Genomic DNA, 18,392 nt, shown 5'->3' with positions numbered 1-18,392 from the left:
CAATGATTATCAACAAAAACGATGACAATTTCAAAGAAGACCATATGTATGCAGTGACGCAATTCCTTAGATAAGCCCTGCATCCCGGGCAAGTACTGATCCTGGAAATTTTTGTTGAATAGTGGACGCATTGTCGAGATGTGTGGAACAGGTACCAAGGTAGGGAGAATGTGAGTGATTGGATTGGGGCACCTTCAGGCTAAATTGATTTGTATTTCGATTTAGCTTGACGTCCAGAACATGTTAGTGGCCCCTCAGGTCTAGAAGTTTGCAGGGCAGTGTGGCAAATGCGCAAATAGGATGGTATGGATGGTGAGAGAGGTACATGCATGTAATAACCTTGAAGACCTGGACTGGGACGGCGCTTGGTGAGTCAGTGCTTGACTCTACTACGGTGAATCATCACGCCGCCTCCTTGTCACTCTTGTTCTCAGGGGGTTGACAAAATAATGGTCACATAATCTCGCAATACAGGCAGAGACTGGAGAGATCGCCGTTGACGGATTATGGGTACTTAGATACGAGTGATACATTTGACTCTTGCTGAACAATATGTGGTAGGTTTCGATGTGGAGATTTGTCAATTTGTCCACACCACGTCTCGACTGACCCGTCGTTAGCAAACACATACTGAACGCCCAGGTATCGATTCGATCACCTTGCTGTAAGAGATTCTTCCGTCGGATGAATCGAACCACAGTTATTGACATTTATCAGGTCGCAAGTGGTTCGATTGTGCAGAATGCCATGCTGAGCAAGAGAAGCACCCCCTCCTTCAAAGCCATGACATGGTGAGTGATGATGGGGAATTGGTCGATATCAGGCCCACGTCGCTAGACTAATCATGTACACACAGACATTCATCTGCAAAAAGTGCCGAAAGGCTTTCAGAAAAGACACTAGAGACTGGGATGATAGGTAAGTCATCATGACAAGTCTCGAGCGTCCAAGTTCAATTCTAAGTCGGATTTCAAGCGACGAATATTGTCCAAATTGCGACAATCATTTCGTTCTGGAGGCTGTCACACCAAAAGCGGCATTGAAGGTGGAGAGTGACGATGTCAGAATGGATTCACGGTGGGCAATGATTCAATTTTTGCGAAAAGCAATGCTCATGTTGTATCACAGGATGCTCAAAGACGACCGGACCCGACAAGCCGATCTACAGACCATATTCGACCTTAAAGGCAACGACAGTAGGCTTGGTTGATCTCTTGCCAGGGCCCTTGAGGTCACGAGACTTCCAATCAGAGAAGCCTCTCTCAAGCCAAGTACAGTCTAATCTAGAAATACAAGACAAACGACTGGGTCTCTGTGTCCAGACTAGCTTACAGGAAGTAGAGGTGGGATGGCCTCCTGGCGACGATGGAGAACCACAACACTGACGATGTTGGGTCCATGAATGGTTCTCCATTGGATACCAAACTCCAGTCGCTCATGCAAAGATTTTCGATCCACAATTCATCCAGTCCATCAGACATCTGCGCTTCCCTCGCCCTCAGCCAAAGGTCTCGTTGGTAGCGACGATGTAGCTGAAGCGCCGGGTCTACCAGGCTTCTTCTTTGCTTGTTCTTCTTGCTTCTCTGCTTCAATCGTCTTGACATATTGTTCGATTTGCTCCGACGGTAGCATTTCAATCGTCTTTCCAGGTGCCATGATGGCAATCTCAATATTCTTTGCACCAGTCTGGACCACCTCCAGTAAAGACTTGACCGTCAAGGATATTGTGGCCTCTCTGTCCATGTCGTCTTTGTGATTTCGCTCGAGAAATTCTCGCACGGTCTTGCTGGATCGGCCAATAGCGTTTGCTTTCCTATAGAGCAGTTAGAACACGGTGATGGTCTGATTTGAAATGAGTCATACCAGGCAGAGTAGATCCCAGATGGCTCGGTCAGGTAGAGCTGAGGCTCCGTACTGCCCTTGTCAAAACCAATGATCAATGTACTGATTCCAAAGGGCCTGACACCACCACTCTGTGTGTATCTTTGCTGTACTCCGGCAACGTATTTGGTGATATATTCAACAGATGCAGGATCCTCGACGGTTAGACGATGTGATTGTGCTTCGAGTCTCGCCTTATCGACCAATATCCGAGCGTCGGCGTTGAGACCAGCAAATGCCAGACAGACATGAGTGTCCAAGAGACCGATTTTGGAAGGGGTGATACGGGTGTCTTGCAATTTCATAGCGGATCTCTTTTCGCATCCCAGCACAACAATGTCTTTGCCCTTTACTCCAACTGCGCAGGTCCCCCGTTTGACAGCCTCCGAGGCATATTCAACTTGAAAGACGTGGCCATCGGGACTAGTTACGTTAGTATTGATGAAAAATAGGATGGAAATTGTGCGGACCTGAAGACTGAACGATGTTAGCCGAAGAGACCATGTGATGGAATGAGTGCTACAAACCTGAGAGCGCACGATCGTAGCCCGAAGCCATGATGGGGATCGCAACCTCAGTAGATGGGAATAGAGTTCAGTCAGTCACGATGAATGATTGAAGTTGGAAACGAGGGATGCGTAGAATGGCGTTGAGAAGAGGTAGATCGTTGGTGTCTGTATGTACTTGTCAAGGTGGAACGTCAACCAGATGTCCGATTCAGGTTCAATGAGATGGCGTACGCGGTGAGCCGCGTGCTTCAAAGCTGCCTTCAGAGCCCGGATCGGACAAACGTTTCCATAAAGGCGTCACTGCGCATGGCTCTGATCGACCCTAGAAGCCAACGACTGCCATAGTTCTAGAACCACCCGCCGTAGTGCCAAGGCGTAGTATTGCAAGGACTCCGATTGGTAGGAACTCCTGAGCTTCGACTTCAACATCGACGTCCCCAACTTGTCTTCCACTACCGACACCTACCTGGCTGTTGACCTTATGTTGATAGCTTGTTAGGTCCATCAACGTCCACAGCCATGGCATCCCTCCTACCAGTCATGCGGACACGAGTCCCGCGTGTTGCTACATATGCTTTACGATCTCCTTGCCGAAGTCTCTCAACCACAAACCGACAACTGCGACAAGGTCCTGGGACGGGAGAGAATTTCGAGCAAGCAAACGATCCCCAGGGCCGAAAGCTGACCCCGAATGTCTCAAAGACGAATGAGACCCCGACGGATGCCATGGGAGCTCGAGATAAGCCGCTGCAGGAGGCAGTGGCCGCAGCAGAAAAGTCCCGCCAATTACAGAGCCCAAATAGAGCAACTACGTGGTCAAGAAGTCAACAACCAAGAGAAATGGCAATGACTGGCCCGAGATTTGAACAAACCATCATCGAAGAGCAGGTACGTTACATGACTGAAAATCATAACCGGACGGGTACTAAGACAGAAACAGCCTGCGCCATTCGCAGCGATTGAACTCATCCACAAACAACCTGTGCGGTGGGTGGACGGAAAGAGCGTCGCATGTGATGGCGGTGGAGGACCTCTTGGACATCCCAGAATCTACATCAACGTGGACAAGCCTCAGATTTGCTGGTGCACATATTGCGGTCTGCCATATGTAAGTTAACGCGCAGAGCCACCGACCCAGGGATCTGTCTAACAAACAACAGGCATCAAAATCACACAAGAAGCATCTTGAATCATTACCATCCACTACATATCCTCTCGCACCAACAAATGACCCTGCGCAGGTCCGCTTGCCCACTTCTCCTAGTATGAAGGGAGAGATCCAAGGAGACTTCCCTCAATTGGCGGGAGAGCAGGAAGGGGAGAGTGTCAACAGCCAACCACTTCAGCAAAGATGAGGGATGTGGTTGGAATAGGCGGAGATGTACATATTGAGACTTTTCCAGGTGTTTAAACCATCACCTTGCAGGAGTTAGGTACTACCGAATGGCTTACTCGACCTCCGGAATGGTGCGATGATGGTGAGAGTATATACATGCATTTTAAGGGGAACGAAACGAGCCTCGATCGTGCTCTGCCTAACTCGATCTTGTTCGACTCTATTGGGCGGTAACATGCTGTAGATTGTTGATACAGATAATCCCCTGCTTGCCAAGACCGAACAAATGAGGCCAACATGACGTAGAACAGAAAGGGCCAGAATCTCAATCGATGTCAACTCATAGTTTACCACAGCAACTGTTGTCTTTATGCTAATCCTACAATTGCTCTCACGCCTCTCTCAACTTCTTCTGTACCTCTCACCGAACCTGATTCTCAACCCAGAACAATCTCCTGAATCGATCAACTCTACCCCGCTAGACCACCCCGCTGCTGACACTTGCTTGCCTTCGAGCACCACTCCAACCTCTCCCACCATGTCGTGGTTCCAGAAGACATTCACACTGCCCGCCAAGTCACGAGGCTCATATCTCATCACCGACCAAGTCGTGTCTGCCCTTCCCGAGTTGAAGGATTACAAAGTCGGCATGCTCAATCTCTTTGTTCAGCATACATCATGTGCACTCTCACTCAATGAGAATTGGGATAGCGATGTGCGAGAAGACATGAGCGATGCTCTGGACAGAATTGCTCCTGAGGATCGTAAGGGAAACCTCTATCGACATTCTGCAGAAGGACTAGATGACATGCCTGTAGGTATTTTCCTAGATTGGCTAATTCAAAAGGCTTATGCGTGGACAGGCACACATCAAGTCGGCACTGATCGGCGCCAGTGTCAGCATCCCCATCACAGATGGCCGACTGAACACAGGTACTTGGCAGGGCATCTGGTATCTCGAGTTTCGAGCGGCCAGGCATTCAAGAAAGATTGTGGCCACCATACAAGGAGAGAAACGATAATTATCCCAAACTGATGGCTGTGGGGTTTTTGGGCCTTGAATCATCTATTATGACAGTCTATCTCCGCTTCCAAGGCAGGTTTTGTCGTTATACTACTTGCTTCCGCTTCCACAGTAACCATGCAAGGACCATTGCCGCCTTGACCCCTGTCGCAATCCACAGAGCACCAGCATATCCGATGGTTGATTTAGTGAGCGCACCCCCAATAGCCGCACCGGCGAACAGGGCGATTGCACTCACCGCCCTCCGATTTCGATCCGGATCTTCGAGCAAGCCCGCCGTCAGCAAGTCGGGATCGCTCATCAGGTCGCAGTACAGACTGGTCAGGACAACGGTCGGCATCGAGTTGTATTTGAGAACACGACTAGCGACAATCTGTCCCGCACTCTGGAAAGCCAATAGAGCAATAGGACATAATTCAATCCATGGAAAAGTTCCTCGATCTCCAGCTTCTCTGGCAGTTTCATTGTGTGACTTTGACGCCACGCCAGACGAGATCAGCGCCGCCGTGAGGACCATAAAGCCCGTCTGAATGAGAAAGGATGACATGACTACCCACCGCTTCAATGGGCCCAGGTAGCGGTGGAAGCGAGAAAAGCAGAATGCACCAACACAAAAGGCCAGAACCGCGACCACAGATTTGACCCATGTATGTTTGGGCATGTCGGATGGTAGATCGCTGACACCTAGGCCTGCGAAGATGGTGTTTCCTAGAGACAGACTTCCGCGTTAATGACTGTACCAACTACTTGAATCTCAGGATATGACAGAGACTCACCTGTTTGCATACTGACGAAACAACTATAGGTGTTGAACGCGACGCTGTCAACGATGCCTGCCACGAAGAAGCATCCCAGTAGTATTGTGTCTGCCCATGCTGTGTCGATGTCAGAGGTGAACCGAGATCGCAGCCTTACTGTCCGCGGTAGACTTGATGTTGGAAATTCGGAATTTGTGTTCAGGGTCTCCTCCTTATCGGAGAGGGAGCTGGGTGTTTCCATGCTAGACCGAATGTACTGAGATGTTGAAGACCACGAGGGGTGTATTCGCAGATTTGTCACGAATACGATATCATGATATCTCTAATCTGTATATTCAAGAAACATCACACTAGAAGGGGCATCTGTCTCCTTTTATTGACCGCATGTCACAATTGGGCTATCGCAGAGGGCTCCGAGCCAAGGAACAAAGATCTCGCCATCATTCCCATTGAAAAGATTTGCCCCCATAAACAAATCCATTAATGTCTCCAGTTGACTAGCCAGTGAGTGTATGGGAAAGAAAAAAGCTACAGCTTTATTACTTGAGAGATTTAAAAAGTGGGTTGATACTGGCCTGGTATGTCGAAAATGGGTGCATACGGTAGAACGTTTTGCCGTAGTGAGATTACATGAGTCAAATGGCAAAACTATGCGGCGATTGGTTGATGGATCCAGCCTCGCAGCCTCGTGGCTTAGCCTTGCATCTCAGCCTTGCATTCCTCCAACTTCACAATTTGTTGTCGATCGAAAGATTTGCCTTGAATCCTATTCCACAATCGACTACTCGCCATTTGGGCCAAAGAATTCACTGAACCTCACTTCCAAGTCGAAACACATGGTGTACATCTTCAATCGTCTCGATTTGCACCTTTCGATTGCCCAAGCATCCATCGCTACCTAACACATATCAAGTCTCACTTTCCCCGACCTTGATGAACAGTCCACCTTCAGATCCACCTCGTCAAGATGGCAGGGCTCAGTACACCCAACCCTCGGCAGCAGCCGTCGAAACAGATGTCCTCGAGACTTCTAAACATGAAGGTTCGTTTAATTCTAAACCCTTCTCAAAACCAGACCAACACCTCTAACTTTGACCACTCCAATAGTTCATGCAACGTGCCAGTGCCTCCACCCCTACTAGCGCGACTTCGACCCCCAAAACCCAACCATCATACACAAATACTCCAACCACCGAACCATCTAGCAAACGTCGCAAAATCGCCAGTGCCACAGATTCTCCCTTTGCCTCCGACCCAGCCTCTCCCATAGGTACTCCTTCTGAAGGCTTTGGCAGGTTAGGAACTAGCACTTTTGTTCGTCCTCCAGGTGCCGAAACAGAATGGGTACTTGATCTCAACGACAAATTCTTGCAGCCAGCGGGTCCCGCAGCGCTTGTCGCAAATAAACATGTGACCAATGGTCAGGGCAAGAGTAGCAACAACTCGATCCCGGGCTTAGGCGACGTCAGTTCAGGTGCAGAATCCGAGGGGACGGACGAGGACATGTGGCGCAATCAACCTCCAGGCCGGCAAACCTTTGGTGTTTACAAAAAGAAGCAGAGAACACGGACGTCTACATCTAACCAGCCGACCGACGATGACAGTAACGGTGACTCTGATGAAGGCTCCGACTCCGGTTCTGATTCAGAGAACGGCTCTCAAGACAGTGATTCTGATTCGGCCGACTCATCACCTCGTTCAAAATCACGGTCAAATTCAAAGAAGTCAACGGGAAATCAAAAGACATCTACCCGAGACGTTGATTCAGATGAAGAAATGAGGCGTGTTCGTCGCGAAATGGAGCAAAAGCACAGCCGTATGGCAGGAACCAGCACGCCAAAGTCGACAAAAAGCCCGTATGGACCCCGTGGCAGCAACACCGGCTCGCGACCGCAGCATAAATCTAGCTCTCGACGAACCCCAGGTTCTGGAAGTAAGAGAAAACACGGCCAGGACACAGCGGCGAACGGGAACAAAAAGAGAAAAGGAGGCAGTGGAAGAGGCAGAAGCTAGACTCATTCCTCGCACGGCGATCTTTGAAAGTGGTCAAACACGGCCAAGACCATCGCGAAGCAATCCATGATACGACCTTACAGTCGACCTTTGCAGTCTGGCAACCCTCCAGCGCCCACAATGACAGCTTAATATGTTGTTTTATTCTTATCGACAGCTCGATACGCTGTGTATCCTTGTTATCAACAGCACATGTTAGAGTCTTTGGTCTCATCCCATTCCGTCAGCGACCAATGATGTCTCTAATCATTTCTCCAACGGTGTCCCTCTTCCTTCGTCTTGAGCGACTTGCCCTCACCTCTGGACTTCTCTCCCTCCTCCTGCCTCCTCGGGACCTAGACCTTGTCTTTCGTACCATGGTCTCCCAGTAGGAACCATTCCATCTTGGAAGAGGGCTGCCGCTCCTTTGGCTTGAAATGCGGCTTCTACGCCGACCTGTCTCCCGAAGATCCTCTTGGTCACTAGATTCGTATGTTGGAGTGCTTTCTCGCATAGCGGACGAGTCTGACTCGCTTGCCCTCTCGTTCTGTCGTCCAAGGGGGTGAGATTTGGATCGATGCTCAGGCCGTAGCCGGAAGGGGGACCCCATCGGAGAATCCTCTCGAGAGCGACCTCTGGGTTCCGAGCGACCACGAGAATGGTGTTCTTCAGCCCTAGTCCGACTCTGAATTGGATTTTCTTGTCGAGAATGATCTCTAGGCGGCACACGGTCACGAGAAGGATCCTCTTCAGCTCGAGTACGACTCCGGATTGGTGTTTCTTGTCGAGAGTGACCTCTAGGTGGCAAACTGTCACGAGAGGGACCCTCTTCAGCTCGAGTACGACTCCGGATTGGAGTTTCTTGTCGAGGGCCTCTGGGTGGTGAGCGACCACGAGAATGGTGTTCTTCAGGCCTCGGCGGCAAATGGGCACTATAATAGACCTCTTCAACTCGAGTACGACTCGGAATTGGGGCTTCTTGTCGAGAGCGACTTCTGGAGGGCGAGCGACCACGAGAATGGTGTTCTTCAGCACCTGGCGGCACATGGCCACGAGAATGGACGTCTTCAGCCCTAGTCCGACTTCGAATTGGAGTTTCCTGTCGAGTTTCCTGTCGAGGCCGACCTCTAGGCGGCCAGCGATCACGGGAATGGGTATCTTCAGCCCGAGGCCGACTTTGAGCCGGGGTCTGTTGTCGGATCTCTGGTCGAGTCTCTTGTCGAGAGCGACCTCTGGGCGGCGAACGACCACGGGAATGGACCCCTTCAGACCAAGTCCGACTTTGAGGTGGGGTTTCCTGTCGGGTTTCCTGTCGAGAGCGACTGCTGGGCGGCGAGCGAATACGAGAATGGACATCTTCAGCCCGAGTTCGAATTGGAGAATGGACATCTTCAGCCCGAGTTCGAATTGGAATCGGTGAAGCCTGCCGAGGTGGTACTCGAGGTGGTGAGTGTTGATGAGGATCGGCGTTAACAGATCGAGGCAGCGGTGGAATTGGTGAGACCTCTCGAGGAAGACCTTGGGGCGAGCGTTGATGAAACTCACGGTCTTGTTCGTTCTGTTGCCTGGGCGGGTCAGATCTTTGAGGCAGGTACGTCGGCCACTTTTTCCATCGCCAGTTTCCCTCAGTATCAATCCACCACTCGCCTCTTTCGTCTGGAGAAGGTGGAGGGCTTGGACCTCTGTAACCGCGAGATCTCCTTGTCGGCTCCTCCACATCTTCTCGTGGATGTTCAAGGGGGGGAGTGGGAGGTTGATGTCGGTCATTGTATGAGCTAGGCGGTGGAGTGCTATAGGTCCCTTGGCCAGATCGTTGCTCTCCAGCTGAAGGTCTTTCACTAGGACCTGTATTCTCAGCCTGTGTTGTGTACTCGCGAGATCGACTTTCACTGGGATCTGCATCCTCAGCTTGCCTTGTGTACTCATGAGATCGACTGCCACTGGTCAAGTAGTCAGTGAATCTTGGTTGCTATACTCACTGGTGCCTCTGGATGCAGAAACACTCACCTATGGCTGTCACCATGATGATAATCAGGTTCACGTCCATGTTGGCTATACTGGTAATGTCGGCGATGTCGGTCGTCTTCTCGATCTTTGTTGCGTTCTTGTTCATCGCCAGACCCCCCTGTGGTCGAAGGTGTGAACCTCACGGACTTGGATCTTCTGTGTTCATACCAGGGCAGGAAACCATGATCATCGTCACACTCATTCCGAGCCATCGCAGTTGGTCTCAGTTGTTCTTCTTGCACCGATGTCGTTGGCTCCAGTTATCCCTCTTCTTCCACGGCCAATGCGTGTATCTCTCACAGGAAGAGGGTGAGTATCCAGAGAGGCTTGCCTGTGTATATATATATATGTATATATATTGGGATGATCCCTCCGGTTCAATTGGATTGTCTCTGGGAGATGGGTCGAGAGGATGAAAGAGGACCAAGTGGCTATCGAAGTGATTTAAATACTTTGGAGCTGCGTTGGGTGCAAAAAGGCGGTTGAGAGGCTCTTTCACTTCAAACAACCCAGCCGAAGCTTGTCGAGGGCAATACTCACCTTTATAGACAATTTTCCTGTCACACACTCGGTTTGAACCAGGCAACCAGAACTGTTTCTAAGCCTCGATTCATCCACGGAGTCTTTCCTATTAGACACTTTGGACTACTTTGACGAATCTTGCGATTCATCAAAGACGCCATATCCCGCACAAGGATCGGGGCTTTTACTCTGCAGAGGACTTTACGTCGAGGGTCAATTAGTGTTTCGCAACCACTTGGAGTGTCACGAACCCCCGATGCCCCTTCTTTCCCCGTCATAAATTCCCCGGGTCGCGCTGCCAGGTTCAGTCACTTCGTCACACCAAGGCTCGGGGATGCAGAATCTGTTGGGATAGATGCATTGTCACCACGGCCTAATGACACCGATGTGACTGAAGGTGCAGTTCGGGTGAGACGAACCATGGATCATAGATCGCGCCTTGTCGAGTCTGAGGTTTGGCGTTCATGTCACTTCCATATCAGTCACCATGGGTGGTGACACTAGAAGAGGGGAAGAAGAAATACGAAAAAAAAGATGAGAAGGGACTTGGAGTTGACGATGACATTGGGAACCATACATTCATGACGCTCACGGGTCATATGAGCGGTGTCTACAAATCCGTCTCGAGCCATGTCATATGCATGAACGTTTAGGTTGGTAGGACAGCACGAGATATCAGTGTATACATACCCTTGCTGTCCTACCAACACATACATATGCCGGGGCACAAGCAAGTCTGGGGTTTCTTGACCGCTACCCCAGAGGGTTTGTCCAAATGATTTTTCATCGAGAGGACGCAATTACGATGGTCGAAGGCCAAAGGCACCAAGAATGGCGGTGAAAACCCACGGTTTGCACGGTACTCGGTGAGATCCATTCAGTGTCTTGTCTTAATGGTAACAGAGACTGGACGTGACAGAGAATATGAAACGGGACAAACACACACAGAGAGAGGCTGTGTAGGCTGATCGGGGCTTGAGAACTGTGGACAGCTTTCGGCACATGATGGATGACGGGCAACAGGCAGTCACTACCTAGTAGTAGGACGAAAGACTGTTGTTGGTTGTGCAGAAAGTCGAGAGAAACAAGAGTATGTGTGGATGAATATGCCTTTTAGGCAGAAATCACTCCAGACACGACGTTTCAGATGCCTGGTACCTGATTTTGAAACCGGGCGGTATCGAAGAATACAAGCCTGATTTGCGGGAATGTACCACCTCAGATGAAGTATAGAATGATAAAACTCAAGATCTGGGGAGAGAACAATGAATGGACAGAGACATTGCACGGCATGCATGACACGCCCATCTGCAATTGATTATCCAATAAACAATGAACAATGAACAGTACTTTATCCTCCTGAGTAGAGGACATGAACGTGTGTGCTCGTGTGTGCTCTGCTCAGTTCCAGGCAGACAAACTGTCACAAGTCCAACCATGATGGATTGGTCGAACGAATGATTATGCAACTACAACGACGGTCCTTTGCACGAACCAATGGTTATACAACTGATACGGAAACAGTCAAAGACGAGGCAGCCAAAGAATGAACAGGATAAGGCAGACATCCACCGCAATGCAGATAGGTAGATAGTGTTGACTGATGGTTATACTGGAACAAGATGGGGCATACAACATACAACATCAAGTACGCACGACACGAGACGCACGCGCGTGGAAAAATCCATGCATGGGGGGTTTGATTTGACTGTTCGGATTGTCCAATAGCAAAAAAGTAATTGATCTGCCCATCCATACCATTCCAACCCATCAATCCATCGTACATTCGTCTTTGTTCTTGATTCGATTCGATTCGATAGCTTGGAAATTAACCCCCGAACCCCCCTCGCATTCATCCAACCCAATTTGCCCTGCCCGGATCAAACGCCACCAACCACCCTTGATATCTACCACACACCTACACGCATACACAGGAATTGATGCCCTCCGAATTTGACGCCAGGATTTCCAAAGGACCGTTCACCAGGCAAAACAAAAAGGGCGGGAAGGGGAAAGAAGGAACAAATGATTGAAACGAATCCCCCCACCGCTTCAGATTAGGACCTGATGGTTTGCGTTGGGTAGCACTGGTCTTTCTCAAAAGGCAACCATATTTTTGTTTTAGCATGTTCAGCTCTCAACCTTGCTCTTCTTCTTCTGTTCAACCTTAAGCAATAAGGCTCGGTTGATGTGAGGTAGCACACCACCGAAGGCAATGGTGGCACGGATCAGAGTGTCCAACTCTTCGTCGCCACGGATGGCCAATTGTAGATGTCGAGGAGTGATGCGCTTGACCTTGAGATCCTTGGCTGCGTTGCCAGCGAGTTCGAGCACTTCGGCGGTGAGATACTCCAGCACGGCGGTCACGTAAACGGCAGCTAGAGAGGAATATGAGTCAGCGATCAGAGTCTTATGAGGGCGAGGCTTCGAGGAGTCATACCTTTTGCGCCCACACGCATCTTGTTCTGGGTGTTGTTCTTGAGGAAACGCTTGACTCGACCGCAGGGGAACTAGAAGAGATTCGATTAATTTGAGGTTCTCATCATCAAAAGGGGCGAAAATGGCAAGCTCCAAGCCTCAAACAAGGCCAAAATCTAGGATGACAGGTAATGGTGACAGACGATGCAAACAAGCTCCAAAGTGATTGATCGAGCTGTCGCGTCGCCTGCAACTTTGGCCTGGGATACACCAGGGAAGCAGAAGATGGATGCGGTGGTGCAAATGGGTGGCAATCGTACCTGTAGACCAGCTTTTGCGCTGTGAGATTTCTGAGACTTGACGGACGAGTCCTTCGCGCCTGTGGCTTTGCCACCAATGCTTTTGCCTTTACCTCCAGCCATGGCGTATGACAAGGATGACGATTTGATGGATTCAAGAAGGATGAATGGACGGCGCGACGATGTTGTGGTGGGAAAGAATTGGATGAAAGTGATGAGAATGATCGAGTACCAACGCGTCGGGTAGTGATGGTTATGGATCCAAGATTGACCAAGGTGGGTGGCAGGGAAGAGAAGCGCAAAATGCGCAGATGGTCGGGTGGTCGGTGGTTCGTGTAAAAGTAGGAATAACAGAGTGACGGCGAGCTAGTCCTATTTGGGTTGTAGTGGCCCGTGAGTTTCTTGGCGTCAACCAACGAAGGAGGGGCGCAACCACTGCAGCCTGCCCCGTGTGTGGGCGTGGGCCGTGACCACAGAGTCTCAACGGGTCATGATGACTCGTGAAGAGTGGTACAACCAATGCTGAAATCAGTAGAAAAGTCTTCCTGTAGTCATGTCAATAACTGCCTTTTGCTTACCATGAGTAGTCAGTCTGGCATTGGTATGCTCAGCTGTTGACGACCGTTCAGTACCTTTGACTGTTAGATGGGATGTTATCGTCGAGGGGGGTTGGTCTCAGGCTGCAGCAGACATGGCTGTTGAAGCCTTGGACTCTGCAGGCTCATTGCACGAGTCAGCCTACACGCGTAATTGGGCCTTGATCAATACTTCATCAAAGAACAGCCACCACGCTGTCTTGGTTGTTGATACTGGATTAAAGGAGACATCAAGAAAGAAGCAGGTCGTCGAAATGCCTCGTCTCCTTGGCACGGCATTACATAATCTTTCGTTTCAAAAAAGTCCATCTCTCAATGGTCCTCAATGCTCGTCATGTATCCCAGGCGGCATGACATTTCTAACCCCGAGAAACAACCTCTACCAGGTAATGAATTAAAACAAACAATAACTTCTTATTAAATGCAGCTCCCTCACCAGATCACTGCCAACTAGCCATTAAAACGAGTGTTCTTGTTACATCGAGCTCATTTCTCCAAATAGCGAGAGATAGAGAGTCACGGTCCTAGTCAACAAGCCGTACGTGCTCGGACCAGGACAATCCCCCAACCTTGCAAAACAAAGCACATCCTTCATCTCAAAACTCTGACATGACATCGCCCTTGGATACGCCGCCTCAGCACAACTCATGTCAAAAGTGTACAAACCTCAGCCTCGGTGCCAGCCAACGAGACATGGTCATCAACTCAAAACTGAATTGCAGAGAAAAAGTAATATGCTGTATGCCACACCATGAAACCCTGTCATTCGTTACAACAATCTTTTTCTGTAGTCCAATCATGCAGTCATGCGGCTGCCCTATGCGTCTAACTTTTGTTTCTTTCTCCTGGTTGGAAGAGGATCGGTTCATCTCGTTCGTGGATCGTTGAATCGTCATTGCTCTGCATGAGCGTCATCAAAGAAGGGGTATATGGTTTCGTGTTTCATTCGGCAATTGCTGATGTGGTCGTTCTGAGTTCGTCACTACCACGTCCGTTTTGTCGTCGAAACCCAATGGCATTGTTCACACTTGGGCCACGAGACTGACGGACTGGATTGCTGTTTGAGTTGCTGGTCTCAGGTCCGACACTGACTGTTCGCTTGCTGCCAATTGGCGCGGTCGCGGTTTGGTACGTCTGTGATTCATTCCAATCGGCTCCGTTGCCAAAGAAGCTTCGTTGGCGCCGAGGACTGGTCTGGCTGGGCCCAGTAGTGCCCATGGAAAGATTGGAAAATCCCGAAATGAGAAATGGTTCATCGCGATTCGTGCCTGGTGCGCTGGAACCGCCTGTGGGAGTCAATGTAGGGGTGGTGGAGCCTGCAGTGTCATTCAGAGCCTGGAGTCTTGCCCCGTTGGTTTGCAATGCAGCTGGGAAACTAGCCGACGACGGGACAGGGGATGGACTCCATGATCGAAGGTCTGCAAATGACTTGGCATTGCGAAGGTTGTTATCGGCGGCTCTACCAAAGGCGTTGGTGTCCACTACATCGAGCAGTCCGACCGAGGATTGACCGCGCAGAGTGTTGAAGGCAGGCGACTCGTATTGTCGGCCGCCTTCGCTGAAGTCAGCCGTGGATGATCTTGCCAAGCTCTGGCGGAGATTTTCATTGGAAGGGCCAAATGCTCCTGCGAGGGTTGGTGGGCTGACATTAGTAGTGCCAGGCGCAGGGCGATGAATATGAACTTGGCGCTGGTCACCACTTCCACGTGAGGTGTGCATTAAACCCATATGATGTGCAAGGGTGTGAACCACGCGTCGATGATGAGGTTCCAGGGTAGGTGGGAAGATCAAGACCTCGCGGGTGGGATCTCTTCTGAACAAGGTCATGTCGGTATAGAATTCCAAAGTTTTTGCATCATTCATATCAACGTCTATTCAAGTCAGTGGGTTCCAGAAAGGAAAGAATCTTAGGGTAGACTTACCAGGTTTTCCACCACGGTGAGACAGAGGCGATGGGGTGTTCCTTGACATGGAAGACATAGAGACTTGGTTGTGCAATTGAGACCCAGGAACAGGACGATGTTGTTCCTCAAGTTGTCCACGGCGTTCACGCTTCTCTCGTTCAATGCGTTCGCGCTCAGCCAGAGGAAGCATCTTCTTATATTCAACTCTCAACTTCCGTCCACTCAAATCCATGTGATTCAAGGCCTGGATGACTTGTTCGGTTTCTTGGGGTGAAGTGAAATTGGCAAAGGCAAGTCCTCGAAAGACACCATTATCAAAGTGATAATTGAATGCATAAGGGAGTGGTAGGTTCATATCAACCATCAGCTGCACGAGTTGCTCCTTCTTAACAGCAAATGGGATGTTTTTGATAACTATCGCGGTTGGGATGAGTTCATCATCGTCGTCATGCATGTCGTTTCGGCCGTGAGGTCCAGGTCTTGGGCCCATCATTGAAGGGTGTTGAGGGGGAGGTTGTTGCATTTGCCCGGGTTGGTCATACCACAGCTAAGAAAACAACTGTCAGAATGCGACACTGAAAATAAATGTTGGCTAGACTTACATTTGAGATGCCGGCGCGGCCGCGACTGGGTTTCACGCTTCGTGAAGGATTGAAGTTCTGATTCTGGTGAATCCCAGGCTGGCCATTCCCAAATGACTGCAAAGACCCGCCACCAGAGCTCCAGGTTTGAGCGGTATTGGGGTCGTATGGAAAGTGAACGTTGCCGAGACCTGAATTGTTCATTGGGCCTCCAAAACCATCTCTCATATTATCAAAGCGCATTGTGGGGATGGCAGCATCATTGCCGAACATAGGGGTATGCACGTTTCCATAGCCATCGTTTCTTATACCCTGGCGATTGATTTGTGGGTTGCGAAAGGCTCTTGGCGAACTGCCCGGGCCATCCTCATAGAAGGCTTCGGAAGGATTTGAGAATGTCGCCATCGCGTCGAGGTGATAGAGCTTTGGGTTTGTGGCGATAAAGGGTGGCTCGGACACGCGTGGAGGGAAAATTGGCTCCCGGTGAGGTCAGCGTGAGTAGCGTGTCTTCAGGCTATCTGATAGACTGCGAGATATATTGATGACCGCGTAAACAGGGCGGTTCGTCAAATAGTTGATTCGAGAAAATCAAGGATGATCGATCGCATACGAAACACTGGTGCGTGATGACGAAAGACGTCGAGTCTAAGAATGAACCAACACCTGTTTGTGGTGGAATCCTCGATGCGGAGAGTCAGAAGGTGACCAAGTAAGTACGATGGAAATGTCGGATTGGTGATCTGATGATTCTGAGATGTTGGAAAAATGTGTTACGTGGCTCTTGAGTTGCGGGTGTGGGTGCAGGTGCAGGTGGGTGATGCAGATGCAAAAGCAGAGGCAGGAGCAAGAGCGAACAATCGTGACTTGTCCAAAGTTGACGAAATAAATTGTCTAACTCGGCGAAATAGGCATATTAAGGATCGACGAGGCGGCGAGCCAGTGTAAAATTCGAAGCAGGTGTGTGGAAGGTGGAGGGCGATGGAATCAAGGATAGACAAGGTGAGAGAGAAGAGGGTACGACTCGAGGTGATTTTTTGTTCCGTTGGTGGATGAGAGCTAGAAACGAGGAACGAACGAGGACGCAGAAGTTTGAAGGGCACAAGGGGAACGAGACAAGACTCCAGGTTTGGGTTGTGGCGGGTAGACTCCAATGTGTGTCCTGTCCGGCCAGCACAATTTATTTGGCATAAACACCCACCAGAGCCTGAGAGCACCACCCACCTCCAAGGCTCCCACATCAAGTTGCGTCTAACCACAGCCAGAGAAATTAGGGGCACAGTCAATAATAGGGAGGGGTGGGAGGCCAGTGGTCCAGTGGGAAACCAGCCAGGGAGAGTGGGCGCTGAGGGTTCCCTGGTGGGTGCCCTTGTGGGAAGAAGTGGATGGTCCACGGGCCCACTACGAGAGCCTTGAGTGACTGGTTCAAGTGATGATCAACCACCGTCTTGCTCTGGCCATCACCAACTAATAATTTAATAGCCTCTTAGCTTTCCAAGCGCCAATTACGTTCGTGCCTAGCTTCCTTAGCATTATTGAGAACCATGCGACTGCCGGGGGGCACTCACTTTCCATCTTCCCTCCCCGTGAATTATATTCAGAGACTGTACGAGTGCTACTTACTTCGTAGTTCTTTGGACCTAATTTAGAGATTCTTCGGCCCCAGGCCATGAGCTCCAGCAGGCTCTGTCACACTAAGTAAAAACCATCTGAGTCGTCATGGACTCAGGGTCTCATGCGCCATGGCCAAAAAGCCTTCGGGGCAACTTCTCATCCTCGTAAATTTCCTCCTGAACTATCCTGGTCTCCACGTTTGATAGGCATCCTTGCTTTTGCCATGAGTCTAAAATGTTCATAGAGTTCATCTGACAACGCTTTCGTCTCCTTTTCTCCTTCGCTGCGAAACGCAAAAGGTTAACAGAATGTGGAGAGCTTTCCGGCCCGTTGCTGCCGTGCGCGCCTCCTCAGGACTCCCATCTTTGCCTCTCGCGTAACTTTTAGGTGGATGTTCTCGCTGGCTCAGGTAATCCTGCATTATATCTTTACCTACCCTTTCTGTCGTGACAACTTGTTTACTTACAATTCGATACGATGTCTAGCAGCCTCCTGGTCCCGTCCTCCATGGAGTAGTGATTGTTTGCTCAAAATTAAAGCTTCATGCCACCTAGGGATCGTACCTGTCTTGTACAAAGAAAAAACACCCGTTGTTTCTTGATCACCAGCCAAGGCACACCAACCGGAGAATTTTATTCTACGGCTGGTCCCTTGGTTTGTCTTAGGCACAAGAAATCCACCCTCATGTGCCCTGCCCCCTTGCCCCCAAAGGGCCGAGGGGCCCTCGCATCTCTCCGCTTCCACAGGTCACAAACTCGAGGCAATCAAACTTGTTCTTTAGCACCTTGTCTGACCCCCTTGGACGCGGGCCTATCGTGGACATCTTGCACAATCCCTTGTCCATGGAATCTCGGTTTCGAGACGTTGGACCTGTAGGCTGTCACCCATCATCCATGGCGGTCCCATTCCTGGTTCCACCACGCATGGTCCTTCGCACCCCAACTCAGCCTTGCA

The 18,392-nt window shown here is 50.1% G+C and overlaps 9 protein-coding genes across 9 annotated transcripts; 5 read left to right on the top strand and 4 right to left on the bottom strand.

Moving 5' to 3' along the window:
- Nucleotides 1-474: 474 nt before the first annotated feature.
- Nucleotides 475-1,559, top strand: PV10_04270 (uncharacterized protein). The gene is made up of 6 exons (XM_016368811.1): nucleotides 475-557; nucleotides 621-664; nucleotides 718-791; nucleotides 857-918; nucleotides 976-1,077; nucleotides 1,129-1,559. The coding sequence occupies exons 1-6, from the start codon at nucleotides 553-555 to the stop codon at nucleotides 1,208-1,210; spliced, it is 369 nt and encodes a 122-aa protein (XP_016224599.1). The 5' UTR covers nucleotides 475-552; the 3' UTR covers nucleotides 1,211-1,559.
- Nucleotides 1,081-2,626, bottom strand: PV10_04269 (proteasome subunit alpha type-4). Its single transcript, XM_016368810.1, has 4 exons — nucleotides 2,409-2,626; nucleotides 2,352-2,358; nucleotides 1,864-2,304; nucleotides 1,081-1,813 (listed from the first exon to the last, which is right to left on the bottom strand). Exons 1-4 carry the CDS (start codon nucleotides 2,437-2,439, stop codon nucleotides 1,474-1,476), a joined length of 819 nt encoding a protein of 272 aa, XP_016224598.1. The 5' UTR covers nucleotides 2,440-2,626; the 3' UTR covers nucleotides 1,081-1,473.
- Nucleotides 2,627-2,826: 200 nt separating this feature from the next.
- On the top strand, nucleotides 2,827-4,095 carry PV10_04268 (uncharacterized protein). Its single transcript, XM_016368809.1, has 3 exons — nucleotides 2,827-3,278; nucleotides 3,331-3,498; nucleotides 3,551-4,095. Exons 1-3 carry the CDS (start codon nucleotides 2,910-2,912, stop codon nucleotides 3,743-3,745), a joined length of 732 nt encoding a protein of 243 aa, XP_016224597.1. The 5' UTR covers nucleotides 2,827-2,909; the 3' UTR covers nucleotides 3,746-4,095.
- PV10_04267 (secondary thiamine-phosphate synthase enzyme) lies at nucleotides 4,079-5,393 on the top strand. Its single transcript, XM_016368808.1, has 2 exons — nucleotides 4,079-4,540; nucleotides 4,590-5,393. Exons 1-2 carry the CDS (start codon nucleotides 4,097-4,099, stop codon nucleotides 4,746-4,748), a joined length of 603 nt encoding a protein of 200 aa, XP_016224596.1. The 5' UTR covers nucleotides 4,079-4,096; the 3' UTR covers nucleotides 4,749-5,393.
- Nucleotides 4,743-6,017, bottom strand: PV10_04266 (uncharacterized protein). Its single transcript, XM_016368807.1, has 2 exons — nucleotides 5,527-6,017; nucleotides 4,743-5,458 (listed from the first exon to the last, which is right to left on the bottom strand). The coding sequence occupies exons 1-2, from the start codon at nucleotides 5,747-5,749 to the stop codon at nucleotides 4,836-4,838; spliced, it is 846 nt and encodes a 281-aa protein (XP_016224595.1). The 5' UTR covers nucleotides 5,750-6,017; the 3' UTR covers nucleotides 4,743-4,835.
- A 238-nt stretch (nucleotides 6,018-6,255) lies between these two features.
- Nucleotides 6,256-8,244, top strand: PV10_04265 (uncharacterized protein). Its single transcript, XM_016368806.1, has 2 exons — nucleotides 6,256-6,550; nucleotides 6,616-8,244. The coding sequence occupies exons 1-2, from the start codon at nucleotides 6,476-6,478 to the stop codon at nucleotides 7,519-7,521; spliced, it is 981 nt and encodes a 326-aa protein (XP_016224594.1). The 5' UTR covers nucleotides 6,256-6,475; the 3' UTR covers nucleotides 7,522-8,244.
- A 265-nt stretch (nucleotides 8,245-8,509) lies between these two features.
- PV10_04264 (uncharacterized protein) lies at nucleotides 8,510-11,374 on the top strand. The gene has a single exon (XM_016368805.1). It carries the CDS (start codon nucleotides 9,492-9,494, stop codon nucleotides 9,921-9,923), a length of 432 nt encoding a protein of 143 aa, XP_016224593.1. The 5' UTR covers nucleotides 8,510-9,491; the 3' UTR covers nucleotides 9,924-11,374.
- A 216-nt stretch (nucleotides 11,375-11,590) lies between these two features.
- PV10_04263 (histone H2A.Z) lies at nucleotides 11,591-13,575 on the bottom strand. Its single transcript, XM_016368804.1, has 3 exons — nucleotides 12,768-13,575; nucleotides 12,470-12,539; nucleotides 11,591-12,407 (listed from the first exon to the last, which is right to left on the bottom strand). The coding sequence occupies exons 1-3, from the start codon at nucleotides 12,867-12,869 to the stop codon at nucleotides 12,160-12,162; spliced, it is 420 nt and encodes a 139-aa protein (XP_016224592.1). The 5' UTR covers nucleotides 12,870-13,575; the 3' UTR covers nucleotides 11,591-12,159.
- A 161-nt stretch (nucleotides 13,576-13,736) lies between these two features.
- PV10_04262 (uncharacterized protein) lies at nucleotides 13,737-16,951 on the bottom strand. The gene is made up of 3 exons (XM_016368803.1): nucleotides 15,849-16,951; nucleotides 15,265-15,793; nucleotides 13,737-15,213 (listed from the first exon to the last, which is right to left on the bottom strand). The coding sequence occupies exons 1-3, from the start codon at nucleotides 16,230-16,232 to the stop codon at nucleotides 14,285-14,287; spliced, it is 1,842 nt and encodes a 613-aa protein (XP_016224591.1). The 5' UTR covers nucleotides 16,233-16,951; the 3' UTR covers nucleotides 13,737-14,284.
- Nucleotides 16,952-18,392: the final 1,441 nt, after the last annotated feature.

Source organism: Exophiala mesophila (genome assembly GCF_000836275.1).
Source record: "Exophiala mesophila strain CBS 40295 unplaced genomic scaffold supercont1.3, whole genome shotgun sequence".
Lineage (NCBI taxonomy): Eukaryota > Fungi > Ascomycota > Eurotiomycetes > Chaetothyriales > Herpotrichiellaceae > Exophiala > Exophiala mesophila.
Note: the sequence above shows the minus strand (reverse complement) of the source record. Positions and strands in the feature narration are given on the sequence as shown.